Below are 22,530 nucleotides of genomic sequence, written 5' to 3'. Positions count from 1 at the left end.
AGGTCTTACCTATTTTGTAGTCTCCATGAACCAACTAGTCTTGCCTTACATAGGTCCACATATGATCATTTTAACCATGCCAATGGCTGATCATGTGACCAACATTCCCATTTCCAATTCATAGTCACATCATGACACCATATATATATATACAAACCGCAAATAGTTTAAGTTGATACTTCACTATTACGAGCCATTTTCGCATGGCCGTACACATATACATCATAACATATTTAAACCAACAAGGGTAGTCCTATACATGCCATTTCAAGTTCAACCAAGAATTTATACCAAAATGGGGGCTTGATAGTGTGGATGACTTCGACTTCAACGATCCCGAATCCGATTGCTATCGAGCGAAATCTAGAAAACCGAGAGCCAAAGCAATGAGTAAGCATTTTATGCTTAGTAAGTCTCAAGGAATATAATCAACTCTAATTACAGCAATACATTCACATAGTTAAATGCATCATTTCATTAATGCACATTCACATAATCATACTTACTTCACCATCCCAACTCTTATGTTCATACACAAATAACGGCTTCATTAAGGCCGATAACTCGTTCCATCATAGGAGCGGATATTCACACGCCTACTCCTAGCGCAGCAGCACACACCGCACTTACCTTGTCATTGGGAAATTTCACAAGTGCATTAGCTGAAATTTTCCAGCAAGCTTATAATTTTCAAATCACATACCTTCGAGTTTAACCGGATGTCGCTACTCGATCAATCGCCTTGGGACATAGCCCGGTTATGGTAACCCGCACCAAGGCCTCACGGGACTTAACCCGGATATCACGATTTGCACAAATGCCTTGGTCTTAGCCGGATAGAATGACTTCGCACGAATGCCTTCGGTCTTGGCCCGGATGTAGCCACTAGCACAATTGCCTTGGTCTTAACCCGGTTATAATTTCCAGCATAATTGTCTTGGGCTTAGCCCGGATATCATTCAATTTCTCATGCACACATACATCAATAATCATTGGACATACATATTTATTTTCGTTACTAAGGCTCAAACACAATTATAATCACTAACATAATCGCCTTCGGGACTTAGCCCGGTATCATTCGAATACTCATACACACATAAATCAATAATCAATACATCCATATTTCATTCCACATAATTCAAGTAAGGTCACTTCTTGAGGACTTACCTCGGATGTTGTCGAACGGCTTTTACTGGCTATTCGATTACTTTTTCCTTCCCTTGTCCAATTGTGGCCCTCTTAGCTCTTGAGCTAATTCAAACAAATTCAATTTATCAAAACCTCATTGTGCTAGCTTATGGCGAATATGACAAGGAATTTAAATGGTCATATGGCCACCCTTTAGCTTGAATACACAATGGTCATGCACATTTTATACTACATCAAGCAATTCAATACAATTTATTCGAGCATCAAGGAAAAGCTAAGGCCTTCAATAGGCTACCCAAGGCCGAATATACTTGTCCATGTTGAGGCCAATTATGCACTTAATACCACACAAAAACAGCATGCATTTTACTAGTTAATGCTTTGCATATTGTAGCTCAAAACTTACAATATAGCATCAAGCACTCATATGTGTGCTAGGCGAATGTGCTCACAATTTCACAATTATTCTTCAACATCTTCTTCTTTAAACAAACTTATTCATCACTTCCTTCATAACCAAAACATCATGTGCAAACATATATATACATATATGAGCATGGCGAATTTCAAGGTGTCCATAGCCATCCAAAACACAAATTTTAACTAACATGCAAGAAGCATGAACCATGCTCATGAATGCATCATGGCGAATATGACAATCATGCTCCTTTTCAACTTCAATCATGATAAAACAAAAGAAAGCTCAAAATCTTACTCAAGAGTAGACAATCCATCATTGCATGCATCATCATCAAGCTTCACACTTAGCATGCAATGGCTTTATCACCATAACAACTTTGGCCAAATACCATTTCCATGGCTTAACAAAGATTTGAGCCATGGCTAACATGCACATCAAGTTAGCAACCAAAACATGCATGAAACTCCTAACACCACCTCATACATACCTTAATCTTGATGCAAACTTAGCCAAATCTCCTTCTAGATCTCTTCCAAACCAAGCATGAAGCAAAAATCCTCCTTCATCCTTAGTTTTGGCTCAAAGAAAGGATGAACAAAATTTTTTTCTTTTCTTCTCTACAACTCACGGCAATGGGGGGGGGGATTACCACACTCACACACATTTTTTTTTTCATTTTTTTATCACCCATACACCTTTGTTTATTATTTCACCCTAATGCACCAACAAAACATGTTTCATGACATGTTTAGCCCATCCTCCCTTGTCATGGCCGGCCACCACCTATAAAAGGGGGAATTTGACATGCAAGTCCATTATTTTGCATGCATGCTTTAATTAGTCATCACACATTTCCCTATCATACTTTCAAAGTTCATTACTAAGTCCTTTCTTGTGGAATTCACCCTTATAACACTAAATCAATCATCATAAAATGTCATACATGAGCACACACACATTATAGGCATCAAAATAAATTTTTAATTATTTTTATGCCTCGGTTTTGTGGTCCCGAGACCACCTTCCGACTAGGGTCAATTTTGGGCTGTCACAACTCTCCCCCACTTAAGAAATTTTCGTCCCGAAAATCTTACCGTAAATAGGTTTGGATATCGCTCTTTCATAGAGTTCTCGGTCTCCCAAGTAGCTTCTTCTATCCCGTGCTTGAGCCATAACACTTTTACTAGCGGAACCCGCTTGTTTCACAACTCTTTCACTTCGTGATAGGATACTAATCGGTTCTTCCTCATAACTCATATTAGCTTGAATTTCAATTTCGATGGACTAATCACGTGCGATGGATCGATCTATAGCGTCAAGCATCAAACGTGAAAGACATCGTGAACCTTTTCGAGTTCGGGGCAAAATCAAACGATATGCCATCGGATCGACTCGCCGAGATATCTCATATGGCCCAACGAACCTCGGGCTCAACTTGCCCTTACGGCCGAATCTGAGTATCTTTTTCCAAGGCGATACCTTGAGAAACACTTTATCACCCACGATACTCGATATCCTTACGCTTCAGTCCGCGTCGACTTCGACGATCGGAGGCTATCTTCGACTTTCACGGATTACTTTCACTTTCTGCTCAAGATCCCTAATCAAATCCACCCGAAAATCTTGCTTTCACCGAGCTCGGTCCAAAACAATGGTGTACGGCATTTACGACCGTACAAGGCCTCGTAGGGTGCCATCTTAATACTTGATTGAAAGTCGTTGTTGTAAGTGAATTCAATCAACAAAGAAATACCGCTCCCATAAACCACTAAACTCGAGGACGCAACATCTTAACATATCCTCAAGTATCTCGAATTATCCGCCGGATTGACCATCGGTTTGGGGGTGAAAGGCGGTCTTGAAATGCAACTTGGTACCCAAAGCTTCTTGCAACTTTTTCCAAAATCGCGAGGTAAATCTCGGATCTCTATCCGACACGATGGAAATAGGCACCCCGTGTAATCTCACAATCTGAGAAACATACAATTCAGCTAATTTGTCAATTGAAAAATCCGTACGTACGGGGACAAAGTGGGCCGACTTAGTCAATCGATCTACCACGACCCAAACCGCATCCTTCTTACTTGTCGACAATGGCGGTCCGGATACAAAGTCCATTGTGACTCGATCCCATTTCCACTCGGGTATCGTGATTGGTCAAGTAATCTCAAGGCACCGATGTTCCGCTTTCACTTGTTGACATATTAAACATCTCAAACAAAGTCGGAGATGTCTCGCTTCATACCATGCCACCCAAACCGACATTTCAAATCATTGTACATCTTCGTACTCCTGGTGGATTGCCATTCGCTACAATGGGCTTCATTCAAATTATCGAAATGAGTTCAATTCTTTGGAACACACGACGACTTTTGAACCTCAAACAATCGTCATCATTGATTTGAAACTCAATCCTTGTTCGAACACACTCACCCCTTTTGCGACCAACTCGTCGTCGACTTTTCGAGCTTCTCGAATTTGATGAATCAATAATGGTTTGGCTTTCAATTCAGCTACTAACACACTATCGGATCGAATGCACAAGTGCACGCTCATCGCCGTAAAGTGAATAATGATTTACGACTCAAGGCATCCGCAACCACATTCGCCTTTCCCGGTGATAGTCAATGACCACTCGTAATCCTTTAACAAACTCGAGCCAACGTCTTTGTCGCAGATTTAAGTCTCTTTGGATCATCAAATATTTGAGACTTTTGTGATCCGAGTATACATGGCACCTTTCACCAAATAAGTAATGTCGCCAAATCTTTAAGGCGAATACGATGGCGCCAATTCGAGATCATGAGTCGGATAATTTTTCTCATGTGGCTTTAATTGCCTCGACGATAGGCCACAACTCGACCTTCTTGCATTAATACGCAACCTAACCCAAGTAGAGAGCGTCGCTATAGATGACAAACTCTTTCTTGGGACTCGGGTTGCACTAGAATTGGGGCTTCATCAAATAAGTTTTCAGTTGATCGAAACTTTTTGGCATTTCTCCGTCCATTCGAACTTAACATCCTTTTGGAGTAAGCCGTCATCGGCGTGGCTATCGTTGAGAAGCCTTTACAAATCGTCGGTAATAACCTAAGCAAGCCCCAAAAGCTCGAACCTCAAGAATATTTCTGAGGCTTCCAATTAAGTATGGCTGAAATTTTATTCGGTCGACTCGAATACCGATGCAAATACCACATGACCCAAGAAGCTAACCTCTTAACCGTAACTCACACTTGTTGAACTTAGCATATAATTGCTTATCCCGTAAAATTTGCAAAGACTAACCGCAGTGTTCAAATGTTCGGTCTCATTTCTTGAATAGACCAAGATGTCATCAATGAACACGACTACGAATCGATCCAAATATGGTCTAAAGATCCGATTCATTAAATCCATAAATACCGCAGGGCATTAGTGAGCCCAAACGACATCACTAGGAACTCATAGTGACCATATCTCGCTCAAGGCGGTCTTGGGTACGTCCAATCTCGGATTCGCAATTGATAATAGCCCGATCTCAAATCTATTTTCGAGAACACCGAGGCTCCTTTAGTTGATCGAACAAGTCATCGATACGTGGCAACGGATATTTGTTCTTTATTGTCGCTTTATTAAGTCGACGATTATCGATGCACGTACCGCATGGTTCCATCCTTCTTTTCACGAACAACACCGGCGCACCCAAGGCGAAAAACTCGGGCGAGCAAAACCTCTATCCACCAATTCTTGCAACCGAGCTTCCAACTCCTTTAATTCCATTGGTGCCATACGATACGGAGCTATTGAAATTGGAGTGGTACCGGTACCAATTCGATGCCAAATTCTATTTCCGACAGTGGTAAACCCAAAAATTCTTCGTGGAAAACATCCGGTATTCACAAACCACGCACGCAGATTCGGGTTTCTTTTCGATTCCTTGTCATCGAAAGCACGTGACGCAAGGTACGCCGCACTCTTTTCTTACATATTTTCGGGCCAACATTGCGATATTACGGTGGCAACCCTTTAAGTCCGTAGACTTAACCCGAATTATCTCGTTATTCGCACACCTCAAATCGATAGTCTTGCTTTTGCAATTTACGACCGCATCGTGCATGGTCAACCCATCCAAACCAAGAATAACGTCAATTCATCGAACGGCAAAAGCATCAAGTCCGCCGGAAACAAGAACCTCGGAACACTAGGGGACTTTTCTTGCACACTTTGTTGACAAGCACGTAATGACCCAAAGGGTTTGACGCCGAATTACAAACTCGAGAGACTCAATAGGCAAAGTCTTCTTTGGATGCTAAGGTTTCACATATATAAGATTGAGTAGAACCGTGGTCAATCAAAGCAATCACATTAGTATTGAAAAGAGTGAAAGCACCGTAATGACATCCGGAGAGGCAAGATCCTCGGCGTGCGCGTAGATGGCATAAGTCCTCGCAGGAGCACGAGCCTCGGATCGATGGTAGCATCTCTAGATCCTCTCGACCGCCAATCGACATTGCCCATATTTCTAGGTGGCCTACCTCGAGCGAAGGGTAGCACCCGAGTTTCCACTCGACTCACATTCTGCTCAAGCATCCTCGGGCAATCCTTCCTAAAGTGGTCGGCCGATCCACACTTATAGCGAGAGCGATCACGAAACCAACAGCTCCCAATGCCATTTGCCACAATGTTGACACTCCGCCTCTCTCGGCGATCATTTCCACCATCGGCGATCAAGTGACTCGTGTGGTCACAGGGGTCGATCGCGTCCTCGTCTAGAAAAGCCCAAAGCGCCTCTAGACCGGTTCACATCATCTCGAAATCTCTTGATGCTGTTGAAGAGACTTTCCGAGGACCTCTTCGAATTCTCCGGTTCCCACATCAGCTTTTTGTTTCTCCTTTCTAAGCTCTTCGACTTTACAAGCTCGCTCAACAAGTACTACGATCTCTCGTATTTCGAGAATGCCAACGAACATCCTTATATCATCATTCAGCCCATCCTCGAGCGTTTACACATAATAGCTTTGGACGAAATGCATTCTCGCGTGTATCGGCTAAGCCTCACAAATTTTCGTTCATAGTCGATGAACGACATAGAACCTTGCTTAAGATCAAGAAATTCCCTTCGCTTTTGGTCGATGAATCTCGATGATATACTTTTTTTTTTTCGAACTTGGTTTGAAAGAATTCCCAAGTCACTTGCTCTCTAGGTACCACGAAGTCGAGTACTCCACCAATAGTAGGTGGAATCACGTAGCAAGGAGATGGTACACTTTAAGCACTCATCGGTGTACAAGATAGCTCATCGAGCACCCGGATAGTGTTGTCCAACCAAAATTCAGCTCGTTCGCATCATCATCATCCGTAGCTTTAAATTCAGTGGCCCCATGTTTTCGAATCCTATCGATGGGGCTTACTTGACCTTATTTGGTCGATTCTGGAGGTATTGTAGGTGCGGGGTTGCATTTGTTGGGAATGGAGGTTGTGGGACAGCCGTGTTAGTTCGAATGTATTGATTAAACCATTCGCTCATCACACTATAAAAGGCTTGCCTAGCCTCATCATTCGGATTGTTGGCCATAGGTTGAGAGTCCGCCGGCGCTGTCCCTTGTGCGGGAGCAGCGCCACACTCTCCACATCATCAGCTATTGCTCGGTTGGGATCGGGATCCATTGCTATAAACAAACTCAAAGTCAAATTGTCGAAATCACCACACTATCGATTCATCATTTAATGGCATGTATAGCTAGACCCCAAACACCTCACGGTAGTCCTAGAATCGACTAAACCGTGGCTCGATACCAATAAATTGTAACACCCGAACCCGAGACCATCGCCGTGTCGGACACGAGGGTTAGCAAGCCAAGTTCACTTGTTTTGCCCATCCATTGGACATTTCCAGTCAGGCTGGAAAAACTGCGTCACTGTCGCCTTAAAATCATATCTCGAGTTTCAAAACTCGAAACTGGTTTCGTAAATTTCCCTGAATTTAGACTCATATATCCATCCATGGATTTATTTCTAGAATTTTGGTCGGGCCAATTGGTACAGTTTATTAGTTAAAGTCACCCATGTTACAGGGATCGACTGCTCTGACCTTCGCGCGGTATAACTTGAATATATCTCTGTACAGGGCTTTAATGCTGGTGCCGTTTGTTTCTAATGAAACTAGACTCAAAATGGAATCTGTACATATAAGGTATGTCTCCTAATTCTTTCTGGATAATTTATAGTAAATTTTTAAAGTTGCGACAGGGAACCCAGAAACCGTTCTGGCCCTGTCTCACAATAGCTTTAATATCCCTTAACATGTAACTCCTATGACCATTTCGTTTCTTCCATATGAAAATAGACTCATCAATGTTCATTTACATAGCTGATTCACTATTTAATACCATTCCTACAAATTTTGGTGATTTTTCACATTCACGTTACTGCAGCTGGCAGCATCTGTTTTAAGGTAGGTCTTACCTATTTTGTAGTCTCCATGAACCAACTAGTCTTGCCTTACATAGGTCCACATATGATCATTTTAACCATGCCAATGGCTGATCATGTGACCAACATTCCCATTTCAATTCATAGTCACATCATGACACCATATATATATATACAAACCGCAAATAGTTTAAGTTGATACTTCACTATTACGAGCCATTTTCGCATGGCCGTACACATATACATCATAACATATTTAAACCAACAAGGGTAGTCCTATACATGCCATTTCAAGTTCAACCAAGAATTTATACCAAAATGGGGCTTGATAGTGTGGATGACTTCGACTTCAACGATCCCGAATCCGATTGCTATCGAAATAAATCTAGAAAACCGAGAGCCAAAGCGGAGTAAGCATTTTATGCTTAGTAAGTCTCAAGGAATATAATCAACTCTAATTACAGCAATACATTCACATAGTTAAATGCATCATTTCATTAATGCACATTCACATAATCATACTTACTTCACCATCCCAACTCTTATGTTCATACACAAATAACGGCTTCATTAAGGCCGATAACTCGTTCCATCATAGGAGCAGATATTCACACGCTCTTACTCCTAGCGCATAAAGCACACACCGCACTTACCTTGTCATTGGGAAATTTCACAAGTGCATTAGCTGAAATTTTCCAGCAAGCTTATAATTTTCAAATCACATACCTTCGGAGTTTAACCGGATGTCGCTACTCGATCAATCGCCTTGGGACATAGCCCGTTATGGTAACCCGCACCAAGGCCTACGGGACTTAACCCGGATATCACGATTTGCACAAATGCCTTGGTCTTAGCCGGATAGAATGACTTCATACGAATGCCTTGGTCTTGGCCGGATGTAGCCACTAGCACAATTGCCTTGGTCTTAACCGGTTATAATTTCCAGCATAATTGTCTTGGGCTTAGCCCGGATATCATTCAATTTCTCATGCACACATACATCAATAATCATTGGACATACATATTTATTTTCGTTACTAAGGCTCAAACACAATTATAATCACTAACATAATCGCCTTCGGGACTTAGCCCGGTATCATTCGAATACTCATACACACATAAATCAATAATCAATACATCCATATTTCATTCCACATAATTCAAGTAAGGTCACTTCTTGAGGACTTACCTCGGATGTTGTCGAACGGCTTTTACGGCTATTCGATTACTTTTTCCTTCCCTTGTCCAATTGTGGCCCTCTTAGCTCTTGAGCTAATTCAAACAAATTCAATTTATCAAAACCTCATTGTGCTAGCTTATGGCGAATATGACAAGGAATTTAAATGGTCATATGGCCACCCTTTAGCTTGAATACACAATGGTCATGCACATTTTATACTACATCAAGCAATTCAATACAATTTATTCGAGCATCAAGGAAAAGCTAAGGCCTTCAATAGGCTACCCAAGGCGAATATACTTGTCCATGTTGAGGCCAATTATGCACTTAATACCACACAAAAACAGCATGCATTTTACTAGTTAATGCTTTGCATATTGTAGCTCAAAACTTACAATATAGCATCAAGCACTCATATGTGTGCTAGGCCGAATGTGCTCACAATTTCACAATTATTCTTCAACATCTTCTTCTTTAAACAAACTTATTCATCACTTCCTTCATAACCAAAACATCATGTGCAAACATATATATACATATATGAGCATGGCCGAATTTCAAGGTGTCCATAGCCATCCAAAACACAAATTTTAACTAACATGCAAGAAGCATGAACCATGCTCATGAATGCATCATGGCGAATATGACAATCATGCTCCTTTTCAACTTCAATCATGATAAAACAAAAGAAAGCTCAAAATCTTACTCAAGAGTAGACAATCCATCATTGCATGCATCATCATCAAGCTTCACACTTAGCATGCAATGGCTTTATCACCATAACAACTTTGGCCAAATACCATTTCCATGGCTTAACAAAGATTTGAGCCATGGCTAACATGCACATCAAGTTAGCAACCAAAACATGCATGAAACTCCTAACACCACCTCATACATACCTTAATCTTGATGCAAACTTAGCCAAATCTCCTTCTAGATCTCTTCCAAACCAAGCATGAAGCAAAAATCCTCCTTCATCCTTAGTTTTGGCTCAAAGAAAGGATGAACAAAATTCTTTTCTTTTCTTCTCTACAACTCACGGCAATGGGGGGGGGATTACCACACTCACACACATTTTTTTTTCATTTTTTTATCACCCATACACCTTTGTTTATTATTTCACCCTAATGCACCAACAAAACATGTTTCATGACATGTTTAGCCCATCCTCCTTGTCATGGCCGGCCACCACCTATAAAGGGGAATTTGACATGCAAGTCCATTATTTTGCATGCATGCTTTAATTAGTCATCACACATTTCCTATCATACTTTCAAAGTTCATTACTAAGTCCTTTCTTGTGGAATTCACCCTTATAACACTAAATCAATCATCATAAAATGTCATACATGAGCACACACATATTATAGGCATCAAAATAAATTTTTAATTATTTTTATGCCTCGGTTTTGTGGTCCCGAGACCACCTTCCGACTAGGGTCAATTTTGGGCTGTCACATCGACTGTCTGGAAATTGATAATGGGTGCGTTAATGCACTACAGGTGTGAATGAATGTGGGCAAATGAAGGTATAGCAACAATAATTTTCGGTCTCCGATACGGTATCTAAATGAACTGCACGATTAATAACATGGTTAAAATTTAACACGGTTCAAGTAAGATATACAAACTAATTACATGTCCCAAATATTGGAATAGTTTAGCCCTTCCTCGGCATGTTGTTCAATCATCAGACGATATATCATAACAATATATGACCTCCTTATACTTGGATTGGTACTCTATCTACGAAAACAAATTACATGTTAGAATAGTATCGTTAGAATAGTATCATTGGAAAAAAAATGTAAATTAATTGCTATAAAAAGTAAAATTTTGTCACCTATTCACCAGTAGAATACATATGTTTAGTGACTAACTGATGCCAAGAATGAAATCCGGTAAAGTGCCCAAGACTGCAGCAATATGAGGCATCCACCTATGTCTACGGCATCAGACAAAGCTCACGATACAATATAGCCAAAACTGTGGAACCCTAACTATATGAGCGAACATTCTGCAAATCAGTTAATAGGGGTAAATATATCAAATTAACCCTGTTATTGTTCGCATCCGACATCAATACACCCCTTATAACATGCATAATGTACGCTCAAGTTGCACATATCACCTCTTGCTTAGTGGCATTAATTGATAAATGTTCAAAATTGGCTTTCATCCATGAAAATCTCAAACCCGTAAATTTGGACTCTGCATCATTGGGCGAGACTCCTAGTAGGCTATAACAAAAGGCGGCCGGCTAAGATATCGTACTTACGCCCGTTATGGCACTCCTATTGATTGGGAGCCTAAGTTGCAGTGTAACATCCTCTAGAGTGACAATGCATTCCCCACACGAAAAATAAAAAGTGTGGGTTTCCAGGCCCCAATGCTTGACTAATGCAGATAGTAAATCGTACTGCAAATCAAACGTCCGGATCAATGTTGCTGACCCGAATCTGGCTAACTCCAAGTATGGCATCAGTCGTTCATCCGAGGGATATCCTAAACCATTCACCCGACCCCTCAATGCGCGGTACGGGCCCTAACACTATTAAATTACAGAAAATAGTTATTACAACATAACTTATTTCTGTAAATGACGTGGAACTTTTTTTAGGGAACCTGTGAATAAAAAATAACAATATATTACCATATTATTAACAGTGTTTGATATGTGATCATCGTTCTTAATCAATGAACCCATTTCAATACTTGCAATTTCAAAAAAAAATTTGATCATTAATTTCTAAGTTTGATGCATTTTAAATATTTATCAAAATACCTAAATATTGCTTTTAATTACAAAAATACCAAACAGCTTTTGTCCACATCATATTTTTTGCTATACTACATTAATAAAATAAATATATCTTATAAATTCCAACTCAAATTCCAACTCAATGGTCCCATTCACAAATTCCATCTCAATGGTCTAAACTTTTACCTACATAAAAACAAAAATATATATTAAAATAATAAAATAACACGCCAATCAAAAAATATAATGAAATATAACATAAATTATCTCAACATAATAAATATGAATATTGTTGTTATTATTTTAAAATGATAATAAGTAGAATATATTGGTTTAAAAGATAATAACATGCCAACTTAATTGTTGTCAAAAATATAAATTTTTTATTCAAGGATTCAAAAGAAATTTCAAAATTTAAAACACATAAACTCTTATTCCCAATTATAAAATCTAAAAAGTTAGAACACGTAAACTCTTATTCTTAATTTATTTCATAAATTCCAACTCAATGGTTTCGTTCACAAATTCCAAATAAATTACATAAAAAATAAATCTAATAAACCTAAAACACACATGACAAATAACTTACATAAAAATAAATTTAATAAACCTAAAACACACAAGACAAATAAATTACATAAAAAATAAAACATTCTTTCCACATAACATAAATAGGCTTTTTACTTGAAACAAACATTAAAACAAGCTTATGAATGAAAATATAAAATAAATACCAACATACCTTAATAGTTCTTTTAACCAAATAATACCTTACAACAATAAAATTAAAAATTAATTTCAAAATAAATAAAAAAAGAAAAACATTTATTTATAACAAAAAATTAGTAAATAGAAAAATACCTTTTATGATTCTTTTCAACACCAAATCCTTCTAACTGCAAATACAACCTCTTGATTAATTTTTTTTCAAACCCTAAACCTAACCCTAATTTTTTCTCAAATCCCAAACACAACTTCTTCTCTTTCCCTTTCTCCTTTCCTTTTCTATTTTTTCCCTTCCCTTCTCTTCTCTTTATTCAACTTCTATTTTCTTCTCTTTTTTCCCTTTCTTCCCTTCCCGCTCTCTTTTTCTTCTTCTTCTAAATTTCTTTTTCCTTTCATCCGGCCAAAATGGGGACATTGGGGACCTTATAATGGCCCCCAAAACACATTTCACGGGCATAATCCTGTCCCATCACTGCCACTGTTGCAGGGGTCAAAGGTGTGCTTATGAGGTTGGCTTCACCACCCTTGTGTTGCCTATTAGTTTGGCATGACCAGGGGGTGTGCCGCCTACCTATTAGGCATCACTAGTGGTCCTGTCACCTTAATGTCAGCAGGTCGACAGAGGGTTGGGTTTTGGTCGTATGTAAATGACTCGTATTTCTTTAGTGTTGCCTATTTAGATGGTATTTTCAATTTTTTAATATATATATTTTAGTCTACTCTTTTAAATTTTAGAGTAGTGCCGCTTATGCACCAACTTCCACTTACATTAATGTACCATTTCGGTACATAATCTACCAAACATACTATTTAGGTTTTTTTTTTTCACAATATTCAGATAAAAAAGCCTAGATGTGAGAAAGGCAACAGAAAAATTTAAAAATTATTTTAAATTAATAAAAGTTATTTAAAAAATTAATAAAAATATTACAAATATAATATTCTTGGTAAAATGGAAATGGGTTCTTTCACATTTGTTTTTGATCAACAAGAATTTTCTTATAATAACAGCTTCGATTCCTTTGAGGAAATGGAAAATGGGTTCAATGGGAACAACAAGAAAATGGGTAGAAAAGTTAGTGATGAATCTTTGGCCAATGAAGAAAACAACGGGTTTAAAGACTTATTTAGACGAGGGAGCAAAGCAAGAAGAACAACATCATCTATGGCTGACTGGCTTTGAATTTTGTTTGAAGCTGAAGCAAAAATTGAAGAAATTACTGGTTTGAAACGGAAGAAGAGTTGGGTAATTCCAGAAAGAAGCGAGCTCGTAAATCAGGCTCCGTCGCCGGTAGTTCTTCGACGCTTTCAGCTAGTTCCGACAATGCCGGTGGTGGTTCAAACGCGCGTTTCGAATATGTAAACACACATTCGATATGATTTGCGAGGAGCTTGAACCGGCGGGGAATTTAATGGTAGAACCGAATTGGAGATCCATTTTTAGAGCTTGGGAGACAGTTGATTCATGGCGAGGAAGCCAAGGATGGTGGTTAGCCTTAGCCACATCGGGATGATGTTTAAAAGGTATTTAACGAACTTGTTGGATAGTGGCACGGTGCATAGTGCAGAGCATTTACTGCTTTGTTCAAGATACTGGTGAAAGATAACCATTTAGTTTCATCACACACATATATTTTTATGAAAGAAATAAAAACTATTAATAATGTTAAATATATTTTATTAATTTTAATTTTAAATATATTTTATTAATTTTTGAAGTTTTTTCATTTTCAGTAAAGGGGTTTTTTGTGTTTTGACGGGTAAGCTTTTTCTTTTGAAAGATTTACCCAATGGGCTTGGTTCAAAACTTCAATTTCTAACCTAAGAAAAAAACCCAAGAAGCTGAAATAGTGTGCTGCCCCTTTGCTACCACTTCGCCTCCGCTACTCTGCCATCCAACTGGTACATGAAGCAACCTTTTTTCCAGTGCTCAACCATTGTTAGCTAAAGCTGCTAAAGGTCAGTTTGGTTTTAGTAATTTTCTCTTGTACTTTGAGTAAGTTAGACATTGTTGAATGGATGGAAATTGTGGGTGTGTTCAAAATATATCTCTTGTATTTCATGATCCTTTTTTGGGCTTTTCTTTTATTTGATTCGGTCCCCATCTATAATTTTCTTATTAATTTGCTGTACAAATTGCACAATCATAAACCAATATCAGTGTATTCAATCATTTAAGGATCTATGTGGTTCAGTATTGTCTGAGCTTACTAAACTTTGCCTTTTTAATTTCAACTTTTGCTTGGATTATATGTTGTTAGAGCAAGCTGGCTTTCCTGAATGATTTATAGGAGTTTATAAAATTTGTTTGATAATTACTTCATACCAAGAGAAGAAAAGGAAAAAAAAAAAAAAACCTAGAAAAAGATCCGCAATTGATGAATTAGACGATCGATCCAATCGTATCACATTAGGAGACAGGTACAACCCTTTATATCTATTGTGAAAGCCCTCGAATTTCCCCCAGTCATTTCGCTTTGATCGATTTATGGTTTTTATGTTCTTAAGTAGCTCGGGAATTTGATTTCTTTGTACTACTTAATATTTGATGAAAATCATGTTATTTGATTTCTCTTCAAGGTGTCTTTGATTACGGATATTAGATATGTTTAACATTGCAACGACCTTCTGCAAAAGGATAAGCGTGAAGGAGCTAGTTACCAGCGCTCCTGTGTTTGGCACAATCACGGGTATGCTTCGTTGAAATGAGCTGTTTTGATTGCTTTTAATATTTATTAAATTCTTTGAGCTAATTTCATGGAACTTATCCTCATTTATTTGTGGCTTAGATGGATCTTCTTCTGGCTTAAGTTTGATGCTTAGGCGGTGGGCTAGTAAAAAAACTGCTGGATCAACTAAGAATGGAAGAGATTCAAAACCCAAGAATCTTGGGGTGAAGAAGTTTGGTGGCGAGGTCAGTGGATGATCCAAATTCAAATGCGTCCATTTAGTAATAATAGATATGATATGAAGATTTTGCATTGTTGTGGCAGAGGGTGATTCCTGGAAACATTATAGTTCGTCAACGAGGAACACGTTTCCATCCTGGAAACTATGTAGGGATTGGGAAAGATCATACTCTCTATGCCCTAAAGGAAGGTTGTGTGAAATTTGAGACGCGTAAGCTTAGTGGGCGCAAATGGGTACATGTTGAACCCAAGGAAGGACATGTCCTTCACCCCCTTTATGCTACTGCTGATGCAGGAGAGCTAAAGACAGCCACGTAAGGTTTGTGACATTATTGTTTGTTTAGGCAACCAAGTTTGCATCTCATAGTTAGCTAAACTTTTTGAATGATATTGGATATTCAACTATCAATTGTATCAGAGAGGATCTTGGGAGAGATACAAAATAAAAGAAACATGAGGTTTGGCTCCCCATGTTCCATTTACCGTATGGTTGTTTCTGTTCCGGTTTCCTTTTTTGATATTCATTTCTTTTGATTTTTCTTTACTGCATAGCATAGTTTTTAGACTCTAGCATACAAGTATTCCACAGCCATGAGCAAGATATTATGCTATAAAATGATGCAAGCTTTTTACAAGACCTCTAAGATAAGTTTCTAGTAAAAAATGGTGGAATCTCTCGGGTACTTTACCAACAGTCTGATGTGATTCATTTTTCTTATGAGTTTTGTTCTCGAATGGCTTTGACTAGGAAGTAGTCTTTTCTAGTTGATTGGCTGAGCTTGACGCAGCTAACATGAAGCAGCTTTATAGGGCTTTTAGTGAACTGTAGTTATTGAAATGCAAGCGGTTTATGTTTTGAGATTTTACTGGGATGCCAAATGTTTGAATCCAATTTCTCAAATGGAAGAATACAGTTAATGTGTTTCTTTGATTGCTACTAACAAAATGTAAACTTAATAAATCTGCAAGGGGTCCTAACCTGTTACAATTGTACACTCTCCATGTTCAGATATGTGAGAAAAAAGGCAATTACAACGAAAAAATTTATGCTTGTTGTAACAATCAACTGCAAACAAGCTTTTGAGCTTTTGAATGTATGAAAGAATCTTGCTGGATACAATCGGGGCTCTTGCTCTCTTCTTTTTCATGGCTGACTTCCGCTATTTTCATTAAGCCAAGGGATGTATCAGCTCAGCCAGTTTATCTGAATCAGGTTGGATCACCTGCTGGCTACAAGTATCCTCATAAAATAATAGCTGTAGAGCACAACTAGAAAAGAAAAACTGTTGGGTACAATGGTTGAGCAGGCACTTCAAACACTGAGGATTATTGGTTAGTTTTCATCTAACATCTCCATGTCTTGCATTTCCATGGGTTCAGGGAAAACTTCGTTCGACAACCTTTTACGTGAAGACGAGTGTTCAATTCCATCGTTGCCATGAGAACCTACTCTACCTGCCTGCCTAAAACCACTGAAACCCTCTCTGTTTTGGTGGCCTGGGATGGTGGCACTCTCTGATGAGCTCTGTCGCCAACTACCAAAGAAGGCAGAACCCCAAGACCGCCTAGAAGATGTTGTTCTTAGCCTTGCGGAGCTGAAACTCTCCTCTCTTACTACTTTCAAAGGGTTTTCCAATGCTTTAAGAATATGTTTCATTGAGGGTCGTTTAGAAGGCTTGGGGTTAAGGCATGACCTTGCCACGATTGCCATGGCCCATACCTCCTCCAATAGATCCTCATCTACAATCAAGGATGGATCCATGATCTTAGTCACCAATTCCTTTTCATATATACTGATGCAAGGCAAGGTTTGCTCAAGCCACTCCTTTGTAGATGCATCTTCTGCCTTACCAATACCAAGCTTGCCTGTTATAAGCTCTAGTAATACCTTCCCGAAACAGTACACATCGTAAGCACAAGTAGTTGAAGAAGAACCTGCCCATATCCAAACACTGATATAAGAAACGGATGCTGATGTCTTATTAATAATTCAGAATCAACCCTCCCCAACGATATTCTTTGAGATAATTCTCAATTCCATGCGCAAATTTGGCAAAAAATCTATAGTTTCAGTTTCCAACTATAGGAACAAGTGATGGATATAATCTTTATCCATGTGTTATAACTGCTTTAATTTCAGTCAAATTAACCAATTCAAGCATAGTATCAAAAAATAAAAAAAAACCAATTCAAGCAGGGATGATGCCAATTCCAGTGCTTGTAGGATAAGAACGGCAAATCAATGAAATGAATGCTCACACATTAGTGAACTACTTTTATTAAGCCTAACATGTTAACCCATGATAACATATAGAACTAAGGATGTTAACAAGCATGCAATCAAGTTTTACGCACCTGAACCTGAAGGACCTGGCTCAGAGGTCCTGCACATCATTGAGTCAAAATTTATATTAGAGCATTGAATAAATATACAATACAGAAAAAGATCTCGGCAAACACATTATCGACGAATAATTCAAATAATCTATTTTATATAACGAGTGCTACGAAGAAAAAAAGTGGGAATCTAAAGTTGAATCATATATGCTATGTTCTTTTTATCCGTGGACCTATTTCATTACTCCAATGACCTTGGAAAGAATTATATAGTTTATAAATTTACATCTAAGAAGATCAGCAATATCAATGTATTCTGTGGAATCAGTAGGTCATATCCCTTCAATCAAATTAACTATGTTGAAAGTAGCATGCATAGCAATATGATACCAAATGCTGGAGTTACAAGACAAAAGGCTAAGCAAGCAGTAGGATGAACTACGTACTGAAAGATACAAATCAGGTGTATTATGGACAAAACAAGCGACTTATATAATACTTACTGTGGTTTCCGGAGCAGCCTTTTGAGAACATTTTGGTGTGTATCTCCTTCCAGGGCACGAACTTCACACAAGCTTCCAAGTCTCACTTCAAATTTATCATCAAGAAGAATACTGCTAGCTTGAACATCCCTTCAACCACCAAAAGTAATTATAGCAAACAATTGAGGATACTGAAAATCGAAATCCTAAAGCTTGCGAAATGTTGCAAAAACAAGATGAACAGCATAAGATAGAATGGAGAAGGCAATATATTTAGCTCCAGCAGCTAAAAGGATTGATTATTAACTATTACAATGAGAATAGAAGTAAAAAGTAGAGAAAGCATGTTCTGAAATACCTGTGAACTAGGGAAGGATTACATTCATGGTGCAAATGAAACAGTCCTTCAGCAGCTCCAGTAGCTACTTTTAACCTTGTAATCCAATCCAGGGACTGTAAGCTATCATCATCCGAATTGGTAGCCCTGTAAAAGGAATTGGCTAAATCTCCATTTGGCATATGCTTGTATACCAAAAGCTTCTCAGTTTCATGCTCCAAGCAGTGCCCCAAAAGCGGGACAAATCTTGGGTGAGAAAGCTTTCTGAATAAATCCAATTCCATCATGTATGATTCTTTCTTGAAAGAACTCAAACTGACCCTTTTGATGACCACTGGGATCCCAGCTTCCAAGATACCACGAAATAGGTCACCTGAGTGGCCGTGCTTAATCAGATTCGTCTCACTAAAATTTTCAGTTGCTAGGAGCAGCTGCTCATATGTAAATGGATCTCCAGCACCAGCTATTGTAGGATCTTTCGGAAATTGAGGACTATCCCCTTCAGGAACTGGCCCAACATCTGCATTCCTTCTTTGATTTCCGATGCCCTTATTGCGCCTCAAGACGAGCACTAGAATCAGAACCAATAGTACAATGAAGCCAAGTCCTCCAACTACTCCAGCCAAAATAAATATCAACCGTTTCCTGCTCTCCGAACTAGATTCTGCAGGAGGTGGCTGCGTTGTGTCGGGTGCTCCAAAATTATCAAAACTTAGCCCTCTATCAGTGTAAAAAAGTCTACAATCCTCCAAAGTCCTCTGTTTCAAAGCCTGAAGGCAATTCTTGTCAATAATAGCGTTTCTTTTCGTGTTGTCTACCTTGCCTTCAAAATAGTTGCCAGAGAGATCAATGAATCTGAACATCCCGAGCGAAAAATTCAAAGTTCCATAAAAGAAATTGTTTGACAGATTGAACATGGCAGCTGTAGTGGCACTAATATTAGATCTAAGACCCGGAAATGGACCAGTAAAGTTGTTGCTTGATACATCAAGGGACTGTAATTTAGGCATTGACCAAATTGTAGCGTTAAGAGCACCATCAAGCTTATTCCTACTCAAATCCACAACTTGCAACTCAACAAGACTTGAAAACAAATCGACAGGCAGATGTCCTTCTAGCTCATTATCCGCCATTATCATCATTTTTAAACTCCTTAACATCTTTAATTCCTCCGGCAATGAACCGTACAAAGAATTCCTACTAAGATCAAGCTTAACCAGCCTTGAAAGATTGCCAAACTGAATAGGAATTGAACCAGAAAGATTATTATCTGAAACATTGAACACTTGAAGACCTCGTAAAGTGCCTAAACTAGGTGGAATTGACTCAGATAAGTAATTTGAAGCAAGTTCAAGCCTTTCCATGTTTCCAAAAGACCGAAAACTTGAGGGAATCGAACCGGTAAGCGAATTAACCGAAAGATCAAGAAATTTTAAGTTCCTTAATAGTCCCAATGGAGCAGGAATTAAACCAGCAAGATTGTTATCATGAAGATACAAAGAAGTGAGTCGACTCAAGTTACCGAGTGTACCAGGGATTGAACCGGAGATATTGCATGAGCGGAGATCAAGAACCTCGAGATTAGCCAACCGGTTTCCGAGCCAATCCGGTATTGACCCGGGAAGCGGGAACCCAGAAGCATTGAAGGAAACTAACCGGGTCAAATTAACCAAAGAATCAACATTGAACTTGGGACTGAGTCGTCCAAGTCTGGTTCTTTTTAAACCGGAAACACTGATTTTGGAGACGGAGCCGTTCCGACATTCGATACCGAGCCACGACGAGCAGGGGTCGGACTTGATGGGCCAATCTTTGCCTCGGAGACCTAAAGATGCGCGGAGATCCAGCAATGCCCGCCGTTCGATTGGAGAACTTAACCGAGCTTTCTGAGCTACCACGCACTGGATCAAGAACAAGATTACAGCTAACAAGATTATTGATAACGCATTTCTTTGAGCTTCCATTGATAATGCGAAGCTGATGCTGATGAACTTCAATGGCCGCTAAGTGTCAAACTCATCTTCTTCTTAACAAAATAAAAATCTGTTAGTTTCGTATGTTTACCATTACCATTACTATCAGAGAGCTCTCTTTCTCTTACTAATCTGTACATTTTATGTTCTTACTTGATTTACAGAAAGTAAAATTAAAAAATAAAATTGGGGGGTTATTAAGTAATAACTATTACTCAAAAATAGTGAGAAAAAAAAATCTTGTTCTTGGTAAATTCTTACCACCAATCACTAGCTTTGATTCTGCATTCGATGTTGTTTACCGCCGATCCCGAATTAATAATAATTTAAACAAATAAAAGAAAAATCAAATAGAACTTGATGTATTAAATCCAAAAGAAATTCAAAGAAAAAAAATGAATGATGGCACGGGGTTTTAAGGGAAGGGAGGGTCAGGTGACATTAATGAGATGAAAGCAAAAAAATGAGGGAAGGGTTTGTTTGCCCAACCGCAAGGCTTTCTGCAAATACAGTTCTACTTTACTATCCACCGGAGCTATTTAGTGAACCTGCCATTTCAACAAACTCAAAAGACTCTAAACCTTTCAATTTTATTATTACTACTCACTCAGAGCTTCAATGGTGATATGGAGTTTTATGCTTCATTGACTTGGAATTCTTTTTTTCCACTCAAATTTTATAAAAAAAATTAACTAAAATTGTTGAAATAAATTATTATACCTTAAAAAAAGAAAAGGTGGAATCTTGATCCTGAAAACCCACTCAGCCTGTACCCAACAACAATATGGAATAATAAAATAAAAAAGGGTGAATCCTTTCGTTTTCACATCATAATCAATCAAAATACATAGTGTTGTAAGTGGCAAATAGAGTGGGGATATAAAGTCTTCTTCAGCGACATTTACCTGATGAAATTTGTGCTTTATGATCACCCTATCTTCATCAACTATTCTTATTTCTTTTTCCAATTTTATGATATTTGAAGTTGGGTAATTTTCACACTCGAGCCATTTAGATTTTAAGTTATTTCTTTCACTTACCCATCCTATTTGAAGAAAATTTCACATATAATTGTTTCTTTATTTGTTTATTTTTCACTTTTAATTACAAAAAATAAAAATATAATTAAATCAAGTATATTTAACTTCTTTCATTAAAAAATTAAAATTAATTCCAATTAAAATTAAGCATTTTAAATTTATAATTAAATAAGATATATATTAACCTTGATATAATTCATTAAATTAAATCAAGCTATTAAACTTTTGATTTTGAGTAAAACATTGATGAAATTTGTGTTTATAAACAAATTGTGGATGGAAAGTTGATTTTTCTAATTTTGTATATCGATGACATTCTACTCATTGAAATGTTGTACATAAATTGTCATCGGTTAAACTGTGGTTAACTCAACAATTTAGCATGAAAGATTTAGGTGAATCTAACTATGTTCTAAGAATTTGAATCCTTAGGGATTGAAAGAATAAAGTGATAGCTTTATCGTATGGTTCATAAATAGACAAGTTATTGAAACGTCTTACAATGATCAATTCAAAAAAGGGATCACAAACTTTTGTTTTGAGATTTGATTTTTTTTCTTTAGAAGACTATCTTAAGGTAGCAAAAGAAAGAGAACATAAGATAAAGTTCCTTATGCCTTATGGCCTTGGCCGTAGGAAGTCTCATGTATGATATGCTACTAAGCACACGTTTAGATGTTTGTTATGTAGTAACGATGGTAAGTCAATATCAAGCAAATCTCGATCCAAAACATGTGCAAAAAATTAAGCATATACTCAAGTATTTATGGAGAACTAGGGATTACATGCTTGTATATTTAG

General features: G+C 38.1%; 2 protein-coding genes across 7 annotated transcripts; one reads left to right on the top strand and one right to left on the bottom strand.

Moving 5' to 3' along the window:
• The first annotated feature begins 14,418 nt into the window (after positions 1–14,418).
• LOC108483446 (uncharacterized) lies at positions 14,419–16,047 on the top strand. The gene is made up of 4 exons (XM_017786849.2): positions 14,419–14,610; positions 15,232–15,341; positions 15,441–15,565; positions 15,645–16,047. Exons 2-4 carry the CDS (start codon positions 15,257–15,259, stop codon positions 15,876–15,878), a joined length of 444 nt encoding a protein of 147 aa, XP_017642338.1. The 5' UTR covers positions 14,419–14,610; positions 15,232–15,256; the 3' UTR covers positions 15,879–16,047.
• Positions 16,048–16,421: 374 nt separating this feature from the next.
• LOC108483445 (probable LRR receptor-like serine/threonine-protein kinase At2g16250) lies at positions 16,422–21,704 on the bottom strand. 6 transcript variants are annotated; one of them, XM_053029055.1, is made up of 6 exons: positions 21,595–21,704; positions 21,410–21,456; positions 18,738–20,742; positions 18,401–18,529; positions 17,916–17,944; positions 16,422–17,495 (listed from the first exon to the last, which is right to left on the bottom strand). In XM_053029055.1, the coding sequence occupies exons 3-6, from the start codon at positions 20,678–20,680 to the stop codon at positions 16,894–16,896; spliced, it is 2,703 nt and encodes a 900-aa protein (XP_052885015.1). In that variant the 5' UTR covers positions 20,681–20,742; positions 21,410–21,456; positions 21,595–21,704; the 3' UTR covers positions 16,422–16,893. The 6 variants fall into 6 exon arrangements, with proteins under 6 accessions (XP_052885015.1, XP_052885011.1, XP_052885005.1 ...); XM_053029051.1 differs by having other exon boundaries at positions 18,738–20,739; XM_053029045.1 differs by having other exon boundaries at positions 18,738–21,456; positions 21,595–21,699.
• Between the last annotated feature and the right edge of the window lie 826 nt (positions 21,705–22,530).

This window comes from Gossypium arboreum, chromosome 1, assembly GCF_025698485.1.
Source record: "Gossypium arboreum isolate Shixiya-1 chromosome 1, ASM2569848v2, whole genome shotgun sequence".
Lineage (NCBI taxonomy): Eukaryota > Viridiplantae > Streptophyta > Magnoliopsida > Malvales > Malvaceae > Gossypium > Gossypium arboreum.
Note: the sequence above shows the minus strand (reverse complement) of the source record. Positions and strands in the feature narration are given on the sequence as shown.

Excerpts from the sequence above, each read along its gene's own strand:
- LOC108483446 (XM_017786849.2), top strand. The coding sequence starts at position 15,257 with ATGTTTAACATTGCAACGACCTTCTGCAAAAGGATAAGCGTGAAGGAG. Across the intron at positions 15,342-15,440 it reads TGTGTTTGGCACAATCACGG|ATGGATCTTCTTCTGGCTTA; the intron begins GTATGCTTCGTT and ends TTTGTGGCTTAG. Across the intron at positions 15,566-15,644 it reads TGAAGAAGTTTGGTGGCGAG|AGGGTGATTCCTGGAAACAT; the intron begins GTCAGTGGATGA and ends TTGTTGTGGCAG.
- LOC108483445 (XM_053029055.1), bottom strand. The coding sequence starts at position 20,680 with ATGGAAGCTCAAAGAAATGCGTTATCAATAATCTTGTTAGCTGTAATC. Across the intron at positions 18,530-18,737 it reads AATCCTTCCCTAGTTCACAG|GGATGTTCAAGCTAGCAGTA; the intron begins GTATTTCAGAAC and ends TGGTGGTTGAAG. Across the intron at positions 17,945-18,400 it reads AGGCTGCTCCGGAAACCACA|GACCTCTGAGCCAGGTCCTT; the intron begins GTAAGTATTATA and ends AATGATGTGCAG.